This window comes from Seriola lalandi, unplaced genomic scaffold, assembly GCF_002814215.2.
Source record: "Seriola lalandi dorsalis isolate HSWRI2012SDOR001 ecotype SW California unplaced genomic scaffold, Sedor1 jcf7180002054609, whole genome shotgun sequence".
In the NCBI taxonomy this organism is placed as follows: domain Eukaryota; kingdom Metazoa; phylum Chordata; class Actinopteri; order Carangiformes; family Carangidae; genus Seriola; species Seriola lalandi.
In genome coordinates, this window is record NW_019525162.1 from 986,335 (window position 1) to 1,008,692 (window position 22,358).

Consider the following 22,358-nt stretch of genomic DNA (forward strand, 5'->3'; position numbering starts at 1 on the left):
ATCAAAGAATCCCAAGCATTCCATTCCCAAATATGGGCGGTATGATTTGTAGGTGTGCGCTGATCTGAGACCAGCCGCCAGCAGCAATACTAATGATTTACTCTCGTTTGCACTGAACCTGGACCTCGCCTTGCCATTTTCTTCTTCTTCTTTTCTTCTTGATGGCTATTTCGTAAATTTACCATCTCAAACGACTGAAAATGTTGCATTCAAATGTCGAAAAACCAAGGACAAACAGTTTGAAATATCTTGTTCGTGCCTTTCGACACACCTACATTTCTTTTTCCTCAACTGACAGCAAAACCTGCCACCTGCCGGTGAAACGCAGGCAGCAACAAAAACATAACACGCAACTGTTATGAACTACGTTTATCACACGACAAACCAACAAACATGAAACCACACAAGTGGCAATTAAAACTAAAAAGTCTGCACTGAATCTGAAACCTACCACGAGGGAACTATTCATTAAAAAAAACATCTTCACTGTTCCCTTTGGGTATGGAAAACATGTTTTAGGAGCTTCAAGTCTTCCAGTCTGTGCACCACCATGGCTCAGAGGCGCTCAAACCGAGCCACATAAGAGCAGTTTGACCGACTTACACATCGCGTGCGAACTAACCGCTTCTCGTGACAGCGGGACAGATGCTTCTCAGGCAAATGCTGCCTTCACTGCAGGAAGTGTAACGAAGCAGCACGGCGCATGCTCTTGTACCTCTCTGACAAGCGGAGGATGAATTATCCCCTGCTGTAAAACGGTAAGTAAAACTATGATAGTATTGAAGTGGCAGGGAGTGTGCTTGAGAGTTTTAGTGTAGACCCTGTGTGTTTTTTTTTGTGCATCCTCTCTGGAACAGGAGTGCGCGCCGTCGCACCGTTGTTGGCCGGGGTGTGCGTGCTGCCGCACCAACAGACGTCAGTTTGAGTGGGTGAAGGAGGGTGAGAAAGACACGCAACTGTCCGTGTAGGAGTTGGTGATCCAACAGGGGCTACTTGATACATCAAGTACTGTATATATACATCAGTGTGGAATATGTTGATCAATCCATTGTATTTTGCTCTTCACTGCATGGAAAGGTTGCCTGCTTTGTTTCTCTAGCCTGCCAGTTTGTGAATTATTTCTCCTCCATTTCTTTATGTGCTATTAATATTGTCGACCAGTGTATCTAACGCTTCAGCTGCTGCTTGTGTAGGAATCAAAGAGTGTTGTGGGTAGAGTCATACTAGGACTGATGTAGTGAGAATTCATGGTTTATTATTTGGTAACCGTTTACAGAGGAGGGAATTTACATTTCCGTTTTTCACAATTCCTCATGACAATAGTACTCCAATGGACAGTTTATTTACATTTGACAACATCTAAAATATGTTTATTTGGTTTATATCTGTCAACACCTTTACTGCCAGTATAGGGACATGCAATTACCTTATATGTCATAATTTAACTGATTATTTTCAGAAATTGTATATAAACTTCATAGTATGACACCACAGACACAGAATTAACAGTCTCACTGAGACTGATATCTTCTGGAATTTGATGATTTGCTTAATATGACTTGGTAACAGCACTCCTACAAATATTTGTTCAACAGGTCTGTCATTGCTATCATACTTTCACTTAAAAAAAAAAAAATACATATGTTGGTAGTGCAGTTTCACTTGTTGTGTCCACTATGGCTAGTTTTTTTTTCTTAGTTATTTTTACAATTTAGGCTTTGTAACCCAGGTTTTAGCTTTTGTCCCACCATCTAGGATATTCATGCACATTCTCAACAGCAATACAGGAAGCAAAGCCTACCCATGTGAGGATTATGTCATTCTAAGCTCACTATGGATTCATTTCTATGACAGTTGCATGCCAGAAAAGACTTGGGGGAGGCTTTCATTGACTTATGCATTAAATAGCATCACTGCATGCATGTGTGTGTGAGCTGGATGTTAACATGCGTGCTGGGTCCTCTCTGCGTGCAGCTCTGTGGGGAGGGGCGATGGCGTGTGCTGAGGTCAATGTGTCTTCAGGGGAGCTCATGGCGGTGAAGGAAGAGGAGGGGGAGTCCGGTGGCAACAACCATAAGACTCAAGTCATCCTGCACCTGCAGCCCATCCTGCATGGGTAACATGGCTTTTATCATTAAAGCGCCGATAGACGTTGTTGCATTTGAAGTGTGACAAAATAGAGAGGCAATTGTAGATGCATAACAGATCTGTAGAAATCTATTGACTGATTTTCAGGATGATATTAAAATTTTTTCCTCTACTTCTAGCTCATATTGAGCAAATCACCATTCTACATCAGTGCTGTATATAATCCGTTTAATGCAGGTCAAAGTCAAAGAATGCAGCAGTAAGCACCTATTTTCAAAAATGTTAGACATGCAGTAGCTATTCACATATTTTGCTGTTAAACTCAGAACTATTCAACTCTCAGGTAGCATTAAATTATGATTATTTTATACGTGAGAAAATGTTGCCCTCTGCAGGGTAAATGATGACATTGCTGACACTGGCACTACAGTCCTGGCCATAGAGACGCATCATGGTAAGTGAAGCAGGGACATTTCCCTTCACTGCTGACATTCCATCCCTCAGACACAAGGCTTTGAAAATCAACAACTGTGTAACTACAATTAATGTATTATGTGCACAAATGAATCAGCGTATTCCAAGCTGCAGTTGTTATAAGACAAATGGAAATTACTGAAGAATATTGATAGACATTTGATTGTGTTGTTGCATATGTCCTACTTTCATTAGTGTCTGGGATGGTGGTTGTAGATGGTTGTGGTTAAGTTTTTGTTCTGTATTGTTTAGAAGACAGTAAAGCAGAAGGAGAGGAAATTGAATATGGCTACCCCATCACCTGTGGAGACAGCAGAGCGGTACTGCTGTTTAAGAAGTTTGTGTGTCCTGGAATCAACGTCAGATGTGTCAAAGTAAGTTGACATATTTAGCAGGATCAAAGGGTGGTGAAATATTGATTCATTAATACTGAAGATTTACTTTGTTTAACCTATCTAAGTCAACACACATGATTATTTACACAACTTCTACGTCATATCTGTCTTATTTTTTCTCTCCACTTACTTATATTAGCTTTCATAAACACACTATTCTTCTCTTACAGTTCAACGACCAGCTCATCAGTCCTAAGCAGTTTGTGCACCTGGCAGGGAAAGCCACTCTTAAGGACTGGAAAAGGGCCATCAGACTGGGAGGGGTTATGCTTAGGTAGACATATGAAATAATAAAAAAAACAAAAAACAAACACTATATGTCTGTCGTCTTCCTCACAGCTGCTGGGGAGACTCATGCGTGTAAATCCAAATGACCTTCAAGGGAATCCTTCAATTCACTCTGTTGTGTTGGTGGTAAAGTGTCAGACTTGAAACACCTCAATCTAATGCCATCAACAGCATATCTCACTCATATAATTAAACTCTCTGCACGTCTTTGGTGTCTGTCTGTGTCGGGGGTTGCCACTACATTCCAGAGGTAGTCAGTAAGCAGCATTATCATGATAGCAGGATCAAATAACATGCAAACAGTCTGCTGGGTGATACTTCTCACCCCTCTATCGTGTTTGCACTTGTTCTTGCTGCTCAATAGGCAATATTTGTTCTTTTCATCTTTATTCCTCCAAAGGTCAGATCAATGGGCTTTGTGGCAAACAAACATCTAGGAAGCTATTGGGATGGTACAACAAATTCAATCCATACTCTAACACCCCTCAGCAGCTGTGAAACAAAAAACATTTTCTTGGATACTTTTAACCTGCTTTCTCCCCACATGCAGGAAAATGATGGACTCTGGCCAGATAGATTTCTACCAGCATGACACCGTGTGCAGCAACACCTGCCGCAGCACTAAATTTGATGTGCTGATCAACAGCACGAGGCTTCCTCCAGGGACCTCGGTACAGCCGAGCCCGTCAAGTCTGGCTCTTGACCCTCTTGGAGGACAGGTGCCTCCGCTGACAGGTAGATTTCAGTTGGCATTTAGTTTTCTGCTTTTTTCCCTAACATATGCTTGAGCTGCTGCTATTATCATTGAAATGACGCAGACTAAAAACTTTAAAAAGCCACCTGGATGTCATTTATTTGCAGTAATAAAACAAGTAAAGTGATTTCTTGTCACATTTTGAGGACCTTATGGAAAACAATGAATGAGGAAATAAAATGAACATTTAAGTAAAAACATCTGCCATTAAGAGCATTCAGATACTTTAATGCACCAACTACTGCACAGAAGAAAAAAAACATCTAGAGAAAAACAAATGAAGGTCCTTGGCAGTCTTCCCTCTGCCTACTCACATTCATTGGTAATATGAGATGTTTATGCGCTGTATTTACAGTATATGCCTGCTGTTCTTTTTTTCTATTTCAGAAGTTTTGCATGATGCAGCAGAGGTAGAGGAAACTGTGGGGGAGAGGTTTAGTGCAATAGCAGAGTGGAGCCCTGGTGTAGCACGGCTTGTAAACCCTACAACAGCCAATGGACATGCAGCAAAGAGAAAGAGGGCTGACACCCCTGGTAAATATGAGAAAGGACATATTGTTGCTTGTTAAGCATCTTGAATGGGTTGAGTATTGGCGGGGACGAAGAAAAAGATTCTAAAATGGGTTGAGTTATAAGACAAATATATTGACTATTAATGCTGAATCCACAGCCTCTATATACTTCAGCCTTATTTAGCATTTATTGTGTAATATATGTGACGCATATACTTATCATCTAAATGTGATATTTGTGCACAGTCATTTGCCATGGAACCAGCAATATGGGGCTTCATTCATTTCCTAATGGCCTGCGCTTACGCAATATCCTACACAGCAGGAAACACCTCACCTCTTTTGTATTTGCGTGGCGGTCACGTGTTTCCCTGCCAAGTGTCTATCAAGTGATAAACTCCGGAATGATGGAAGTTGCATTTACATCTGGTTTTAACCATTTTGTCAACTGACCCCAGGCAGCGTTCTTGGAGGTAAATTTGGAAAGATACCTTTTTACTATGGCAGGAGGCACAGGTTCAGCCCACTGGCCTTCAGTCCTCCAGAGGCTGTGCATTCGTAAGCCATTTCCTTTAGAGGATATGGACCTTCATCTGCAACACGGCTTTATGCTGATGGATAAAAATGGTAACTAATGAGGAAAAGAAATGCGACATTCAGACTAAAATTCCTACCTGCGTTAAATAATATATGAATAGAATAGAATATTAACATTATCTACCCACAGTCCTTGTCTTGTGTCACGCCCCTTGCTGTCACCGTTGTTTGACACCTCTGATACACAGAGCCACTGAACCTCTGAATCTGTAGTTGTGCAATGGTATTCCATTCCTGCAGACTGGCCTTAAAAAGTTGCTGACCCTGGCAGGCAAAGAGTCATGTCCCTTTATATTACCATCGACAGCATCTGACATTTCTAAGTGTGGCTTTTTCTTGCATGCACCTAAGCTTTGATTTAAGGGCTTTTAAAGGTGACCTGATTAGGCATTGTTCCAGCTGGACCACAGAAGGTAAAATAGCCTCAAGTGAACTTTTGCGTGAATGGCAAATTGCAGTACCTCACCGCACAAGCAGTATTGCCTGTCACAGGGCTTTAAACAAATTGACAATTCTGAGTAAACGCACCCAGCCAATAACTACGCTCTTCTATCTGCAAAAATGTGCTGCTACCCATTAGTGTACATTCCTGACATGGAGAAATAAATGAATTTAGCTTCAGATAGCTGCAAATGGGATTTGGAATATTTTTATTTGGCACATTACATTTATCCTGACAGACATTTAAGCAAACATGAAAGTGGACACATTTCTTACAAGATAAGATATCAAGTACCCCTGACATTTTATCACTCTAATATACTCGGCTTGTATTTTGCTCAGTTTTGCACAGATCCCAAGTAATTTTTCATTCTCTCTCCAATCTGCGATGTCCTTTCTCTCCTCTTAGAGCACTGCTTCTCTAACCCATTTTTCTACTTTCCTATACTCTTTCCTCTCGCCTTCTATTACCCATTTAACATCCTCTCTCCAAGCGCTACCCCTCTCCCATTTCTTCTATCTCCCTCTATCTTCTCTTCATTGTTTCTCCAACCCTGACACCTCGTCCTATGTTTTCCTTTTCACTTTATTATTCTCTTTTCCAATCCTTTGACTGTCTTAGAACTCTCAACCTTTCCCTGCCTTCCCACTCTATCTCATTTATCCCACATTTCTTCTTTATTTGCTTTACTTTGTCTCTGTTACTGTCCAACTCCACAGCTCACATAGGAATGCATCCTTTCACACACAAACAAACATCACCTCTATGACTGTGCCTACATGAATTCTTTTATCTCTCTGTGGCTCTTTGTCATTTTCATACAGAGTTCCCTACATGTCATAATAATGTCCCTTATAACTGACCTTCTTTAGATGGAGTACTGAGCCTGTGGCAGGGTGTGGCAGACTCAGGACTGATGGGGGAGGTCTTGTCCAGTCTTCAGACTGAATTCTTAGCCAGTCTCAAAGGAGTGGAGGTTCGCAGTGAGAACGACAACCTGCAGGAGACAGGTGAGTTCCCGCAGTGGGGCCTGTCTATCCACTGGACTGAAAAGAATTGCTTTAAATTTAGTCAAATGTCAGTCAAGTAAAAAAAAAAAAGAAAAAAGTGTGTGTATATATATATATATATATATATATATAAATCAAATCCACTAGCTAAATTCATGGATATAGATTTTTTGCTAAGTGATCCTGCACAATTTGTTCTGTATAAATTGATAAAGAATGATATTAATCATTCAGGACTTGTAGCTGACGATTGATTATTTTGTTTTTGTCAGATGCCATCATGCTTAATTCCTTGTGTGAGATGTTCGGGCTTTTAGACTCAGTGAAGCAAACTCTGGATCTGAGGCGCAGCCAGAATGAAGAGAGCAAAATCCATAACAGTATTTATGGTGAGAAAACTGTTAAAGGCAACAGATAGTACATACAGAGATATCTAGTTGGATTGTATTTACTAATATCATGTTTCTTATTAGTGTTGGATGAGATTTTGGAGGAACGGAAGAAGCCAAGTTTTGATAAAAGCACATCTCACAAAAGCACATCCTCAAAACACCTTCGACCTCAACGTCAAAACCCGTCAAACAGCCAAACCCAGAACGTGCTGTCCCCCGTGAAAACAAGCTCAGTGACTCTGCCTCTCTCTGTTACTGGTTTATCTGCAGCATCTTATGCTCAGCTCACCATCAACCCTCAGCTCTTCACCCACTTCTCTGCCTCCACTGGTCAGCACCACCATATAGACAGAGATAGCCAAAGTACTATGCTGCAGAGGAACCATGAGCACAGTGAGACGGGGAGCCAGGAGAAGGTTCACCAGCGGGGACGGGAGGGTGCGGAGAAAGAGGACACCTCAGGGATCTACAAAGAGCCCGGACAGAGGAATGTTAAGTCTCGAGAAGACCCTCACCTTAAGAGTGAGGAAGAAGAGGAGGCAGAGGGCTTGCATGACATTGAGAAGGTGATTATAGGACGAAAGGCATCAAAGAAACATAAAAGTAAGTAAGAGAGAGACGATCCTCAAGGGATGCTGGAGGACTAAGTGAGAGAATGTGCCTGAGACCCGAATACTTAAAGGATAAAAGATTCAAACACAATGTTACTTTGTAAAACAGTGTTTTTTTTTACTTGTAAGCTTTTATCTTTACTGTAATTACTTTAGCTGAGTTGTGGTTACTTCAGTCGTATTACTGGCACAGATTTGTTTTTGCATTGAGATTGGAAATGGCACATTCACAGAGACCATTTGGACACATTTTTCTAACATTTTAACAAATGAAAACACTGTGTAGGTGAAACGATTAGTTGATTCACTGATTAGCCAACTGACAGAAATTTAATCAGCAACAATTCTGAATCAATTAATCATTTAAATCCTTTTTATAGCAAAAAAGATTCCAAAAAATTCACTTGTTCCAGCTTTTCAAATGTGAATATTTGCTGTTTTTTTTTTTTTTTAAGTCTTACCTTTGGGCTTCGGACTATTGGTCTGCCAGAATATGCAATATTTTGCAATATGTCATAATATGTCACATCCCACATTCTGGGAAGGGCACAGGGCATTTTTTTTTTAAAACTATTTTTGGATATTTTATAGACCAAAAGTGATTAATCAGTTTATGGAGAAAATAAGTGGTTTAATTAATAATGAAAACAATCGATAGTTGCATCCCTGAAACACAGAGTTCTCTCTTGTCTATTGGATACAGTATTAGAAACCTGGGTAGTTGTGACGGAACTTTATGTAAATGTTTCTATCTAGAAATTTGTAAATATAATATTTGATTCTACCTTACTGTCTTTGGTGATAACATTTCCCCTTATCTAAAAGTAGTCGGTACATTTTTCAGCTATTTGTGACAAATTTTCTCAATACTTTTATAATAGCATCTAATAATATTTGTAATTTAACATACCTATTTTGTGAGTTAACACTTGTGTTTTGAATTTTTTTATTATTTTGATTTTGTGAAATATTTGCCACTATATTAAGGCCCTTGTAATAACACCTAAGACCTAGATCTATGCACCGGACACTCACTGCCTGAACAATACATTATTCTTAATTTAAGTCAGTGAAAACTATATATGAATAAGTATTGTGACTGTTGACGTGCTGTTGCTTTATACAGGGTACTGTGTACTAATGTGCTGCAAATACAGAATCATGTTAAATGACCTCTTCTTTCTTTATTATAGAAAAATTATAAAAGAGAAAAATATAAAAGTGTGACTTTGTAAGATAATGAACAAATTTTCAATAAAAACATTTACATTTAAAATTTGAACAGAAGCAGTGTTTAAGCTACTCAATTACAAAATACTGGTTGGACGTTTCATTCATCTCCCATTCTTGCTGCAGCTTTAGCCAACCTCTGATGTGAATGCATGTTACCCCACTTACATTAATAGAACGGAAATTAATGGCTAATTCAACAGTACAAACAGGGGAGAAAACAGCTGCTCTGTGGATTCACCTTACCCAGCATTGTCAGACATGTGGTGACATGACAGTCAACGATGTCAAACAATACTTTTTTATTTGACAGACAATGAAAATCTTTTGTGATATCACTGCCTGGTAAAGATAAAAGCGTAGCAGCAGTTTTCTGCTCTGTGTGAGTTGTCGTTCATTTACTTTTTTTGAACAGCATGCTGCATCCAGGCCCGTGTGATCGACAGTGATGGTTTGATAGCCAGCCTTTGACAATTTTCTTCAGAACTGTAATGATGTGTTATTATAAATTCATGCACAATGCTGCCTGTGCAGATGTATTTGTTTGTGAGGGGTTATGAGTGGCAGCTGATAAAATACTCGATAAAATTACTCTCATCATAGTGCAGCTGTCAGCATCCCTGCTGATGCCTGTCCTGTTGTTGGAGTTGAATAGTATTTTACAACATCCTGTTATAGCTTTACTGCAAATTAACCTGTCGTGCAGTTGAACAGATTTGGGCCAAAATACTCCCTAGTTTAAATAAATTGCCACTCTGTGCCTTGAATACCAGGGCGCAAAAATGGTTTCCATGCATCAAGCAGGTGTAATTACAGGTGTTAGCTCGACATATGCTGCGCTCCTCTGGTTAAATTAATCAATTTGCTGAGCAGTCCATCGTTCATCTGTCATTCTGGGCTAACAACATTAGCGACTGAGATGTGCATTCATGTTGGAAGCCTTAGATGTGTCTGTTGGCCCTCTTTAATTTAATCCGCAACTTTAATGTTCACACACAACAACAAAATGAATGATGAATAGCCTGTGTAATGGTGTCTTGATCCAATCAGGAGTCCTTGAGCCCAGCCACGTTTTAACACCAGCTCTGTTCACGCAGAGGACTGGCTGCAACATCAGCACTTGTGCAAGATGTTTAATTTCTAATGCGAGCCACAAATGCCATGGAAAGCTCTAATCAAATACAATGTGACACCTTGCTGCACGTGAAGATTACACAATCTACACAACTGTAATGCTTTTACACTTGTTATGTAGGACTATAAGACAGAGAAGCTGGCAAATATTATACATCTCAAAGTCATGGTGGCTTCTCTCCATGTGTTAGATGTCTACATTTAAGTTTACAGATTACATTAGATCCAAGAGGTATCCTCCACCAATATAACCATATGAAATGCAAAATTGGTGCACACGACATGACAGACTAATTTATGGAGAAATATGCTTTGCACCTGTCATTGGGAGGTGTAAGGCATGCGGAACTGTCTGTAGTGTGTGAATATATGACTAGCAGCTGTGAAAAAAGTGTATATATATATATATATATATATATATATATTAGTATATGTTATAGATACAATAGCTTGGTTAAATAGACCTCAGATTGTATGATTTTTAAACATGAGAATGATGATGTCATTGTTAATGCAGATGTTACTTTAAAAAGACAAGCCTGTCTGCAGTTCAAGGGCATGTAGCTGGCTTAAATAATGAGTATTTTCTCAACCTGCAGCCATTGTTGTCAGACTGATAATCCTGTACCTGTGATGCTGGGTGCATGGTGACAGGTGTTAGGAGCTGCTGGGCGGTGAAGATATAGTAACTTCTCATTAGAATGAAGCCAAATGGATGAAAAGACAGAGAAAGAGATTGGCACCTTGTCTCTGTCTCCACAGATACACAGCGAGACACACACTTGTTTAGGTCACTTGGACGAACACTGCAACCATTTACATGTACTTTCCTAACCCTTAACCATGACCACTACATACCTAACCTCATCTCTTATCTTAATGATGCAAAGTCTTGCATCCCTTAGTCTGGACCTTAACCATCACACATACATACCTAATCCAAATCCTAACCACAAACCTTACCTTAAATAAAACCTAACTCCGGTTTTCACTTTAAAATCCACTTTGAAACATCAAACAGGCCTTTGAAGAAATAAACACTGGCAAAAATGCCCACACTTTAGAAGAATGTCCTCACTCTCAGGGTCTGAAACGCCTCTTGGACCTCACAAAGATATAAGTAGCAGAGCATACACACACTCGCGCGCGCGCGCGAGTGCAAGCACACACACACAGTCTGGGGGTTTTGCTTGGCCAACGTTTGAGTACCACAGTGCCGTTGCTGGGTGTCGCCACTTGGAGGCGCCCGGCTCATACTTTGTACCTGCAGCGAAGTGGAGGCTGGGAAGGAAAGTGGGCTCGAGAAAGAAATCTCTCCCCTGAACTGTTTACCCTGACGTCAGTTTGCAGAAGTAGCTCTGCCCTGTCTCCCTCAGTGTCTGTGAAACTCCACTCAGTGAGAACTGGGGGAATAGATGCGCTCGGCTCTACTCTACTTGCGCGCCCGGACCTCACGGAGTGAATGAAATGTTTCCTTCTGCACATTTAAAGTGGACTACAACAGCTACACGATGAACACCTGCGCCTTTCTGTTGATTTTGACTGTTCAGATCTACGCCGATGGCATCGAGGGGCCAACAGGTAAGACTCATATTCATGTCGATCTCCTTGAACGCAGTTGGGAAGTTTTTACATGCGGATGAAACTCCACTGAAAGCAAAAGCGGAGCGAGTCTGGTGATATGACAACTTTGTTCCCCCCTTTCCCCCCCAACACACTGCTGCGTTTATCTGCGGCATACTGCTGCCTCCCGTGACTTATTAGTGGGACAATGTTAATTCTCCCACCAGAAAATAAAAACAAATTCTTTAAGAACTTTGGAAACTGAAGTTTTCTCAGTACCGGACGCTTGCAAAAAAAAAAAAAAAAAAAATGTTTGCAATTTAGCAAGACTGACGACTGCGTGTTCTGGGTAAAGCTCCCATTTCCCCAAACAACAATCCTCTGCTACGCTGCTTCAGTTTTTCCTCATTGCTCAAGCATATTTAAAGGCGCCAGGTAGCAGAAAATGTAGCCTATTTGACATGGTGATCCAAAGTTAGAAAATCAGTTCATCCATAGAGACAGTTTCCCCTTAAAAGGGCTGGACGACTCCCCTACCGCCTTCAGGCAATTTAATCAATATTAGTGAGCATGAATCTCCCAAATCCCGACAGCCTGACTCCAATCTGTGATGACATCCAGAGACCAAAACCTGGAGCTACTCCATACTGCCGTTGGGTTGCATATTTCTTGACTGAGTGACTCCTTAAAAGTTTATATTTGAATGAAATCTGAGGCATTATAATGTTTACTGAGTTTTTTTAAAATCAAATTCTCATGAAGATGTAGTCCCCCCCGTTTTTTTCCCTCCTTATGTGATGAGCTGCCTCTGGTCTTTTGGGTTGTGTGGCGAAGGGGACATAGTGATGCTCACAAATCAGCCCCTAAATCTTTCAAGATCAAGGAGATCCAACGTATTGAAATGGTTGGCAGAGCAGGCTTTTTACGTCTTAAAAGTCATCTTTTCTGATTTGTGAGAAGACAAGCTGAGATTGTAACGGGGTGATAATATGTTTTTCAAATAAAAGGATCAAAATTGAGGCAATTTGTAAAATTGACTCTGACTTTTATTCCCCATTTCATTTTCAGGGCAATAAGATAAATAAAACTTTTTGATTGAAAAACAGCCACATATCCGATAGATTGAAAGAGAGAGAGAGAGAGGTAAATCTAAACATCTTTTTCATGAATCTGGCACAGACCTTTTCATATTCATTCACATTCATGTTTTGAAAATCTGCTTTTCACTGAAAAGGCTGAAATGACTTGGTCTCACACACGCACAGACACACACACGCACAGACACACACACACACACACACACACACACACACACAAGCATGTATGAATTTACCACTGGAACATAAAACAAGGGTAATAAGCTGAGACAGAAAATATTGGTTACATTTACACTGTATAACAATGCGGCACTGTGCTTGTCACATGGGTGTTGGAGAAAAAAAAGCTTGATTATGTTGAGATCACGAGGAGATTTGCCTTGAAATTTGGTAATGGCAAAACCTACTAATGCTCAGTGTGACGCTTGTTCATATAACTCATTGTGAAAGGAGCAGAAACAACAACAATAACAACCCCCCCCGCCCAAAAAAAACAACAAACCCATGCAAGGAGAGTGTGTATTGTCAAGAGCTGAATGGAGCAGATCATTAAGAGGAATGGGCTGAGACATATGAAGGATTAAATCTCACACAGGTAATTAAAAGAGATGAATGGAACAGCGACGCTTCACTGTGGGTGCGCGAGAGTGTCTGTCAACAAAAACATTTACATGATGTGGGTTTTTTTAGTTTGTTAACTGGAGTGTTGCGAGCCTCGCCATCTGCGCTCTTACCTTCCCATTAGGCTCTAATAGTTAATGCTGCCAGTTTCTGTGGCTTCTCTTCTATGTGACTGATCCCCTGGCCTGAGTCCCCTCATGCTTCTCCACCTGCCTGTGTCCTATAGGTGGAGAAATTAAAGAGCAGCCCCAGAGTGCCTCTTTTGATTGACACATCCTTTTATTGCTGTGCTTTTTGTGATGACCACACCTTAACCTTGAGTTAACACGCTTCGGCCCGTTGTGGATTTCTTGCATTTTTAAAACTTTTTTTTTTTTTTTTTACACAATCTACTCCGTGTTGTCCGTATCTCCTCCTCGCTTGTGTGTTGGCCGGTCTGGGCTGTCAGTTCAGAGGAAGTGAAATTATTAGAGGCGATGAAATATGGAAGCTCTCTGCTGCACTGGACTGACTATAGTGAGGTTGATAAGGGGGGTGGGGGGTGGGGTGGGAAGCTAACATTTGCATCATATTTGTTCAGACACAAAGAGGTTATAAACATGAAAGTCCAGTTTCTGTGCGTGTGTGTGCGCGTGTGTGTGTGTGTGTGTGTGTGTGGTTTTTTCTCATGCTGTGAAGCCCAATCTGACACTTTACTCCTCTGTTGTCTCTTATGGGAATAGAATGGATGTTCACTTACCATCTGTCTCCTCTATTAGCAGCAAATGTTGTCAACTGAGTGCTGTAATTATCCTGTGTCTCATGACTCATTTCCCAGTTTGATCTAAAGTTAAGGCAGAATATCCTTTCTTGCTTATTTCAGTGAAGATAACACTTGGACTGAGATGAAAAGGACTGTGAGGGCCCAGACTGTCTAGTTAGAGCATGGGACGGAATGAATAACACTTAAGGGCTTCGAGTTTACACTGCATCAGCAACAGCACTGAGAAACGTACACGACCACTGGCACATGTAAGCATAAAGGCGATTAGAGCTGCAGCAATCTTTTGATAATCAAATAGTCGTTTTTAGTATGTATTTAAGCAAAAAAAAAAGCCAAACAACTGCTGATTCCACCTTCTTAAGTGTGATGATTTGATACTTTTCTTTGTCATACTGAATATCTTTGGGGTTTGGGCTGTTCAGATCAGAAAAAAACACAACCAGATGCCACCTTTGGATGTGGGAAAAACACATTGGTGCATGCAGGAAACAGACAGTAGGAAATCACTAAACAGATTAAAATGCACACAGAGAAGGCTCTACTTCGAAAGAGGGAAATGTGGTATGGTGTAGTATCGGTTAATATGAACTGCATTTCTTCAAAAGAAGTGTCTTGATTGTGTTTAGGTGTGATTACATATTTTACATTATTCAGCTCGCTGTTACATATTAGGTGTGTTTGTGTGTGGGTGTCGGTGTGGGTGTAGGTGGGGGGAATGAGATGCATTTGTGAATAGTTGAAGATAGGAAAAAAAAAAAAATGTAACCATCAAGTAGAAAATGTTGCCTTGCACCACAGAGCTGCAGCAAACCCACCAAGTGGAAGTGTTCCCTGCAGGAGACAGGCCACCATCTGCGGATAGAGGGGCGCTGGGGATTGGGCCTAAATCAGACTCCTGCAAAGACTGGTTGGTTTCCATCTTTGCGGGATCACCGACAGTAATTCAGAGAGCAGATGGAAAGCTTTGCAAGAAGGAGGAAGGGGACTGGAGGGGAAGAAAGGGGGGGGGGGTAAAATTTGAGATAGAGAAGCTGAGAATGACAGAGGGATTTATTCAGATAGATTGTCAAGATGTTTTGTTTTCGACTGAGGGCACACCAGGACTTTTTGCCGGGCTTTTGTGTCCCGGCCATTCTGCCTTCAGCACGCTTGTGTGTGTGTGTGTGTGTGTGTGTGTGTGTGTGTGTGTGTGTGTGTGTGTGTGTGTGTGATTAAACAGGGCGCTTATGAGAGGAGTCCTCTGCTCTGCAGCCTGTCTCTTCCCGTTTCTGTCTCTGATCTATTGTAATGTGGGGCTATGTGGAGGAGAGCCAGCCCCCCGATTGGCTTACTCATCTCACAAGAGTGGAAGATGAAACATATCCATCTACTGTACGTGTTCGAGGGATTTTGCTGGATGCCAAGTGCTATCCTTGGTTCTCCTCCATCACTAGAAGCACGTGTCCAGTCAGGGGCCTCCTCTGTCTTAAGCTGGTCACATTACTCCCTTATTTGTGATGCATCTCACCTAAGCTTGTGCTGTGCTGAGGGTGCAGATCTGCGGCCCACACACGTCGTGTGATTGTTGTGCTTAATTAATCCAGCTAAGCATTTTGCTGTTCTCTTTTTAATTATCACGTGTTACCACTCTCTTTTCAAATCAGTCCCTGTATGTTTTCATTTGTTTTGTTTTAGTTTTTTTTTGGTTAAGGTGCAGTGAGTTGTGGCTTTACGCAGGTCGGTTGCCATGTTTCTATGGCAGAGAAAGAGCAGGTCGTTGCCTTTGAGAACAGGTCGAAGTCCCATAAACAGGATTGTTTCTGCTGCGTGTCTCCTCTGCCATTTAGCCCAGCCCTTCTCTGTGTGCCCGACCTCCGTCATATCAAGTCTCACTGGCCAATTCTGCAGGCCAACAAAGAGCTCTGAAAGGAACCACCAGAAGGGAAACAGGGCAGATTGGAGATAATTATACACGACACTTGTGACAACTGTATTATTAAGGGGTCAGGAATTGGGTCCACATGAACAACGAAGGGGAAGCGAAAGAACAAATTCTCTCCTTTAGAAAAGAGTTAAATGACCATGAAACACTAACAAGTGAAACGCATGGGAAATTAGCATGGCAACAGCTAACTGATGCACGTTTCCAGTAGCATTACAGTGAAAAGGACTCAAGTCAAATGATCGCACTATTATTGTGCTCCCGTTCTATGTTTGACTGAACATTTGGCAAAGAATCTTCTATTTTTCCTCCTCGTCGTTTCATTTTCATGCTGTTTTTGGCCAAGCTCTTCAGATGTGATTCCATTTCTTTTGCAGGCGAAGCGATGCACAGACCACTTGCTATTTTAATTAGAAAGTTGCACTCTGTGCTGTATGCTATGAATGTTTTAGCATGCTGATGAAGATACAGTATATGAATCTTTGTGTGTGCAGTGCTTTTACATTTTCGGTGTATGTGCATGTGTTAATCAGCGCTCTTGTTCATTAGGGCCTTTGCCCGTAAGAGCAGGAAATCAGGTGCTGAAGTTGTGCCATGCAGGAAGGTCCCACGGTGCTGAGTGACTCAACCTGACACTGATGCTCGCAGGGGCTGGAGCTGCCACCTCTATGAGCTCTTCAGGGTTACTGTGACACCTTCCAGCACCCTGGAAGAGATGCCAAGACTGAGAGATTTACAGTCAGCTTCCTGCCTTGGCCTGTCTCTTCATTTCTGCTCTGCAACAACAGCCAGAGTGGAGACCTCTCAGCCACCTCAGCCAGGTGTTATTAATGTGGTATTGATCCTTCAAACTCCGGCAAGTCCATTTTACTTAAATTTGATCAAAGTGGCATCCTGCCTGTGACCGGCAGGTTTGATTTAGGAGTGGGAATTAGCCAGCCTGCCAGCCAGGACCTGCGTGACGTAAGCGCAGGAGGAATGTTGGCTGCGTTGTGTAGAGCAAAGGACAGAAAAAAAGTAGAAATCCTCTCAAACATGAAAAAGCGAGCCTCATTTCCATAAGACGGCTGCATATATTACAAATAAGCTCGAAAATATCCTGTTGATGTACTTGTCTAAAATGACAGGACTATTATACTCATTATCACTTAAAAGCGTATGTTTTACTTGAATAATGGACTCAGAAATTTATCATTCAACACAGATGGGCCAGTGTTTATAGCCTGCATATGAAGAGGGTGAGACTGTGTAGCTGAGGCACACACACAGATGTGTAATTATCCAACAAAGGAATAAGCAGAGCTGTGAGTTGCAGCCGCTTCGTTCCCTGTGTTTTCTTCCCCCGAGGTAGCGAGCTCCAGACTGCAAAAAGTGGGTCTGCAAGACTGATGCGGCGAGTGCTGCTCCTTATCCCCTACCCAGAGGAAAGAAAGCCTCTTGAGCAGTTTATATTTAGCCCACTGGCCGTGTTTCAGTTCTTTACCTTTCTGTCTGTGTCAACAAATTTATAGCCAGATTCCTCAGGCCCCTCTGTTGTGGTGTATGTGGTGTGTAACGAATTGTCAGGTCGTGGAGTCAGGGTTCAGGATTAGGGCAGGACTGCGTGTAGAAATCTGACCTGTCCTCTGCATATGAAACCCCCAGTGAAATCTGAACTGCTGACACTCCTCTAAAAGTCAAAACACTGTCTTCAGGACATTTCTTTTCTCTGTGTCGGTGTAATGGATGCAAGCTTCAGTTGTCTTTGTGCCATGATGCCTGCTCTTTAAGGGGAAGTGGTATTTCTGGTTTGACCAGTCCCTTTGGGCACAAAAACAAAGATATTCTTACAGAGACCGAGCCATGAACCTGAATACTTATCACACTGATGTATCTCACACTTTATTAGACTGACACTCTTTCACATAAACTTTATTAGGACTGTGGAAATTGAAGAACATTAAAGTGTAACAGAGCATGGATAATGTCGAGTGTGATGATTTAAAAGAGCAAGTTATTTGAGGTCGTCACAGCATGAAATCTAACTAAAACTGAGCCCCTTTAAGAAATGCCATATCGGCTCAGTTTTATAGCCTCTAGCTCACATTGCGCATCCCTGTTTGCTGTTGCATTGACGGCATTTTGTGCCTCTCTCTGTGCACCAGAGTCTCATGGCACAGCGGTGACACTCAGCTGTGACAGCTGCTGTGGCCGGCGAGTTAAAGCTATGTCGTGGCAGTTGTGGTAGCAGAGGTCAACAGACTGATTTCAGACCTCTGGAGCACACATAACAATCATGAAGTACTTGATTTACAGTCTTTTTTTAACGAGACCATGATGTTGTTTCTCTTGATGACATTAATGGGGTTTTCGGGGACTCTTCTGGAATTTGTTCTGTAGTTGTTTCAGTTGAAGGGAAAACATCAGACACACCCAAACTGGAGTTGCATGCTTTTCACTACAGTGACATGAGTGTTGCATTCAGTTTCATCACAGTTCCATGTGGGAAAAATTACACACTAGTCTGGCAGGTTAAAAAAAAAAGGACATTTTGTAATTTTTGTTATTTTTTTCAGAATTCATGCAATCCTGATTCCACTCTGGACTACAGACACTTTGCATTAAGATCTTATTTAAATGTAAATAGAAACAGTGGCTATGCAGAGTATGTGAGCGTGCTGTGATACGTACGCAGCGCACTTGCGCCCGACCCCCGGTTGGGGTTGAAAATCTTTTGTCAAATGATGTTACACTGATGTTGCTTGGCCTTGGATGCTTTGTTGTGATTCAGGTGTTGAAGTAAGACAGAACAAAAGCAGAGCCTATTGATTTCTCAAAACACAGCCTGTCACAGTCAGCTTATTGTCTTCTTCCTCTTGAAACTCTCCTTTCGATCCTACATGACCTCCCATCACAATCCTCCTCACTTTGACATGCTGCTACTTCAGCATTTGCTCGGGGGAGTGTGAGTACCTTTTTCATAAAAAACAACATCCCTTTCCCCTTCGGCTGTTCCACTTTGTATTGTAAGACGTTTCAGGGGCAAGAAGTTCAGGGTTCTCCACTATTTACCATATCCCTCGTGTCATGGTATGCAGTACGGACAATTCAAGATGCTCTTTAACAGCAGATTCATTGATAAAGGTGGCCTCTTGTAAAAAGATATCTCGCTATATTACCATTAAGACGACCCCTCATTATGCCAGCTTTGCCTGTTTACACTGAACCAAACGAAGCTGGCATAACGTGTGGGATTGTAGTGGGCATGACGGCATTGTGCAATCACAGGTGTGACGTGTAGCACAACCGCGTTGGTGTCTGTCCCGTCATGCTGGCCGTCCCTTTCACACAGACATCAATCTGGCTCTGTGACCACCTCTGCTGCCAGCTTATCCACCCCGCATTCTCTATTCTTACCTTTTATTCAGAATAGCACGGTAGACTAAAAGCGCAACATTCCCACCTTGAACAGTCTGTGTAAAAGAGGTTAAAGTATTTATTCTTTTTTTCAACAAGGTATAATTACCTGAGAGCAAAGAGATGAATCTCTGTTTGCTGCCCAGTGTATTTAGTGTGTGAGCCAGTTCTGCTGGGACTATAATGAAAAGAGATGGTTCCTGACCAAGAAAATATGTGCCCTCTATCCTCAGATCACTGCGCTATTATTATGTTGCTCAGAAAACAGGAACAATGCAATTCCTCATAATGCCAGCAGGTGTACTTTGATGTTTAGGCCTGTACAAAACCAGAGAGGTGATCTACTTCTCACCTGAATGCCAGGTGCAATAGCCCCAACAAACCTTCCCCTCAGGGCACTCTGGCCCTCCAAAGCCCTCCATGGCCTACCTGGGTCCTCCTGGGTCCTCCTGGGTCCTCCTGGGTCCTCCTGGGCTGGGGATTGCTCTCCTGTTTGGCGTTCCTTAGAGACGGCTCCGCAAACAGTTTGAAAGATCTTTGTTTGTTCCTGTGCTGGCTGCCTGACTCGGCCCTCCAGCTCATGGCATTCTGTACACACGACATATTGCATGTGTGTCCCGGAGGAGGGATTCCTACTCTGGTGCTTCTCCTGGGGTTTTCTTCCTTTTTCTTTTCCTTTTCCTTGTTGAATGGTTTTGTTTTTTCTTTTGGATTTTTTTCATGTACGTTTTTCCTTACATGAAATGAGGGTCTAAGATTGGAGGGTGAAAATTTGTGGATTTTGGGCTATAAAAATAAAACTGATTGACAAGTCCACACTAATGTGGGTAGATTGGTAAATGTATCTATTTTCATCCACACTCAACTGCCCCTGAACATTGACCTTTTTGAAAACACTTTTCATGGATGACTCTTAAAGCTTGTCTCATGTGACCTGGGGAAAAAGGAGGCTTTTCTCAAATGCTGACACCACCATTGTGAAGTGATCCATTGTAAATCTGCTGCCTCGAGAGCCATGCACATGCCCAGTAGAGGAGATCTTTCTATTGTTTTTTGGTATTTTTTGATGTGAATGGAAAACTTTTAGACAAAGGCTAATGTGGATGGAAAGCTTTCATGCCATTTTCACAACAGTGTGGATCTGCTGTGGCCAAAGGCTGTGCGCCGTTTGCGAGTCTCACATTAGCACAAAGCCAGAAATATGCAAGAATGTCCGGGGAGCCCACTGCGTGTCGTTAACAAAGAGCTTAATTCAGAACCACAAATAGAAGATTATAATTATTGCTTAGCCCTTCTCTCTGTGTGTGGGTGTTTGAGTTGGTGTTTGTATGCAGGCTGCCCTGTGTGTGTGTGTGTGTGTGTGTGTGTGTGTGTGTTTTGTATATGTGGAAGGGCCAGATTGGTGATTGTTCCCACATGATTATGTGTAAATATTTGCTGAACTCCTTTGGCCATTTTGAACTTCCACAAATCACGGCCATGTGGATTATTATGGAGCTTTTGTTTGCTTTATTCCTCCAAATTGAAATTGCTAATGAAATAATATGCATACTATGCTTAGGACATATTCTTCTGATGATAAACACATTGCGCCACAAAGATCAAAAAGCCGGTCTTTGCTGTAGACACAGGACACAGGCTTTGGAGCCATTCGTTTTTTTTTCGGGAGTCGCCGGAGTACACAGTGTGTCGGAGACCTCGGAGCAGGTCGGCCCTGGCCTTTGTCTGTCCGGACAGCCAGGGTAATTAAGAATCAGCTTAGACTGGGATTATGGCTGGAAGTAGGCTGATCACAGGGGACAGGAGAAAAGGCATTAGGAGAATGGTTAATATGGGTATTACTCTGCTTAGCAGTGGTATCATGTGACAATAAGACAACTGACAATGGAACCCTGTTGATGCTGAGATGCTTTGCTCTGCACTAATAGGCTTTCCTCCAGATAGCTTTGTTTACCCACTGTGAGCAGCGCTCCACCTTCCTGCTTTATCTCCCTTACTCACACATTCAAACTTTTTAGAATTTGTCTCAACCTAATTAGAAAATGGTAATATTTTGCTGTACACCTCCCTGAGGTATTTTAGCAGTGTTCAGATGCATTTGCCTTACACCAGCACCTTTGAAACGAAACATGCGTGATTGTTCATCTCTCTTGTGAATGCACACACACGCTCGCTGTTTTTGAGATATTTCTGTGGAATGTAATTAATGTTCTCATTAACTGAACGAACGAGCTTCAAGGCGGAACTAAAAGCCAGATACTCTCGGGTCCTCGCCCTTCTCTACTTTAGGAAACATGGTCGCTGAAATGGATAGCCTGTGTTTGGCATGTGAAACAGAGAGTGGTAAGATAGTTGCTTTCTTCTCAGTCCAGCCTTTTATTGTGATCCGCATGCAGAGGTAACCTGATGCTTCTAGCCTCTGCAGCACCTCCATAAGTGAAGCCATTTGTTGCCCTTTAGAAAGGATATGGAACCAGGCCAGTGTGAATAATAACAATGTAGGGAAAGGGTCTGTCCAAACACAGAAAGGTTACATGAAATGGCCCACCTAACTCGTCGCATTACTCTTATTTACAACAAACCTCCCTGGTATCAGCTCCTCGTGGATTAGAAACCATCCCCGCGGGTGGATAGTTGGCAGAATTATCAGTGCATGACGTGACACAGCAATGCTTTGTTTTGACCTTACTGAGAGGGAGCAGGGAATTGTTTTCCACAGTCTTTAAGAGCTAATCCCATCAGAGGGACTGCACAGCATGGAGGGCTAACTCAGTCACGTCTGAGGTAGCGCTGCCAGAACAAGAGGCAGACAGGAATGTGTTTGTCTGGCTAACTTGGCTTTATTCACCCCTGGCTGGAAAAGCAAAGGAGGAAGACTCCTCCCACACAACTTGACTTCTTAATTCCTCTTTCCGAGCCAGGATAAGGAGCGAGTGTTTGATTCTGTGAGCCCCTATGTGTTGGTGAAAGCGGGAGGCAACTTTTTGATTGGGATTCAGTGGTGGTTGGGGAAGATGTAATGGTGGCTCAGGCTGTCATTATGGCAGATGAATTAACTAGGTTTTGCCTC

At 42.1% G+C, this 22,358-nt stretch overlaps 2 protein-coding genes across 8 annotated transcripts in view; both read left to right on the top strand.

The window, feature by feature from the left end:
- The first annotated feature begins 277 nt into the window (after nucleotides 1-277).
- Nucleotides 278-8,839, top strand: LOC111664971 (glucocorticoid modulatory element-binding protein 1-like). Of its 6 annotated transcripts, XM_087177581.1 has the most exons (11): nucleotides 278-758; nucleotides 858-939; nucleotides 1,975-2,116; nucleotides 2,484-2,542; nucleotides 2,815-2,936; nucleotides 3,128-3,231; nucleotides 3,796-3,980; nucleotides 4,387-4,533; nucleotides 6,423-6,560; nucleotides 6,833-6,949; nucleotides 7,034-8,839. In XM_087177581.1, exons 3-11 carry the CDS (start codon nucleotides 1,992-1,994, stop codon nucleotides 7,561-7,563), a joined length of 1,527 nt encoding a protein of 508 aa, XP_087033707.1. In that variant the 5' UTR covers nucleotides 278-758; nucleotides 858-939; nucleotides 1,975-1,991; the 3' UTR covers nucleotides 7,564-8,839. The 6 variants fall into 6 exon arrangements, with proteins under 6 accessions (XP_087033707.1, XP_087033705.1, XP_087033708.1 ...); XM_087177579.1 differs by having other exon boundaries at nucleotides 279-758; nucleotides 858-2,116; XM_087177582.1 differs by lacking the exon at nucleotides 858-939 and having other exon boundaries at nucleotides 279-758.
- Nucleotides 8,840-11,264: 2,425 nt separating this feature from the next.
- ptprub (protein tyrosine phosphatase receptor type Ub) overlaps nucleotides 11,265-22,358 on the top strand; it is a 149,610-nt gene continuing 138,516 nt past the window's right edge. For both annotated transcript variants that reach the window (XM_023419731.2, XM_023419732.2), the window contains exon 1: nucleotides 11,265-11,508. In XM_023419731.2, coding sequence (XP_023275499.1) covers nucleotides 11,439-11,508 — 70 coding nt within the window. In that variant the 5' untranslated portion in view covers nucleotides 11,265-11,438. The remainder of the gene's footprint in view (nucleotides 11,509-22,358) is intronic.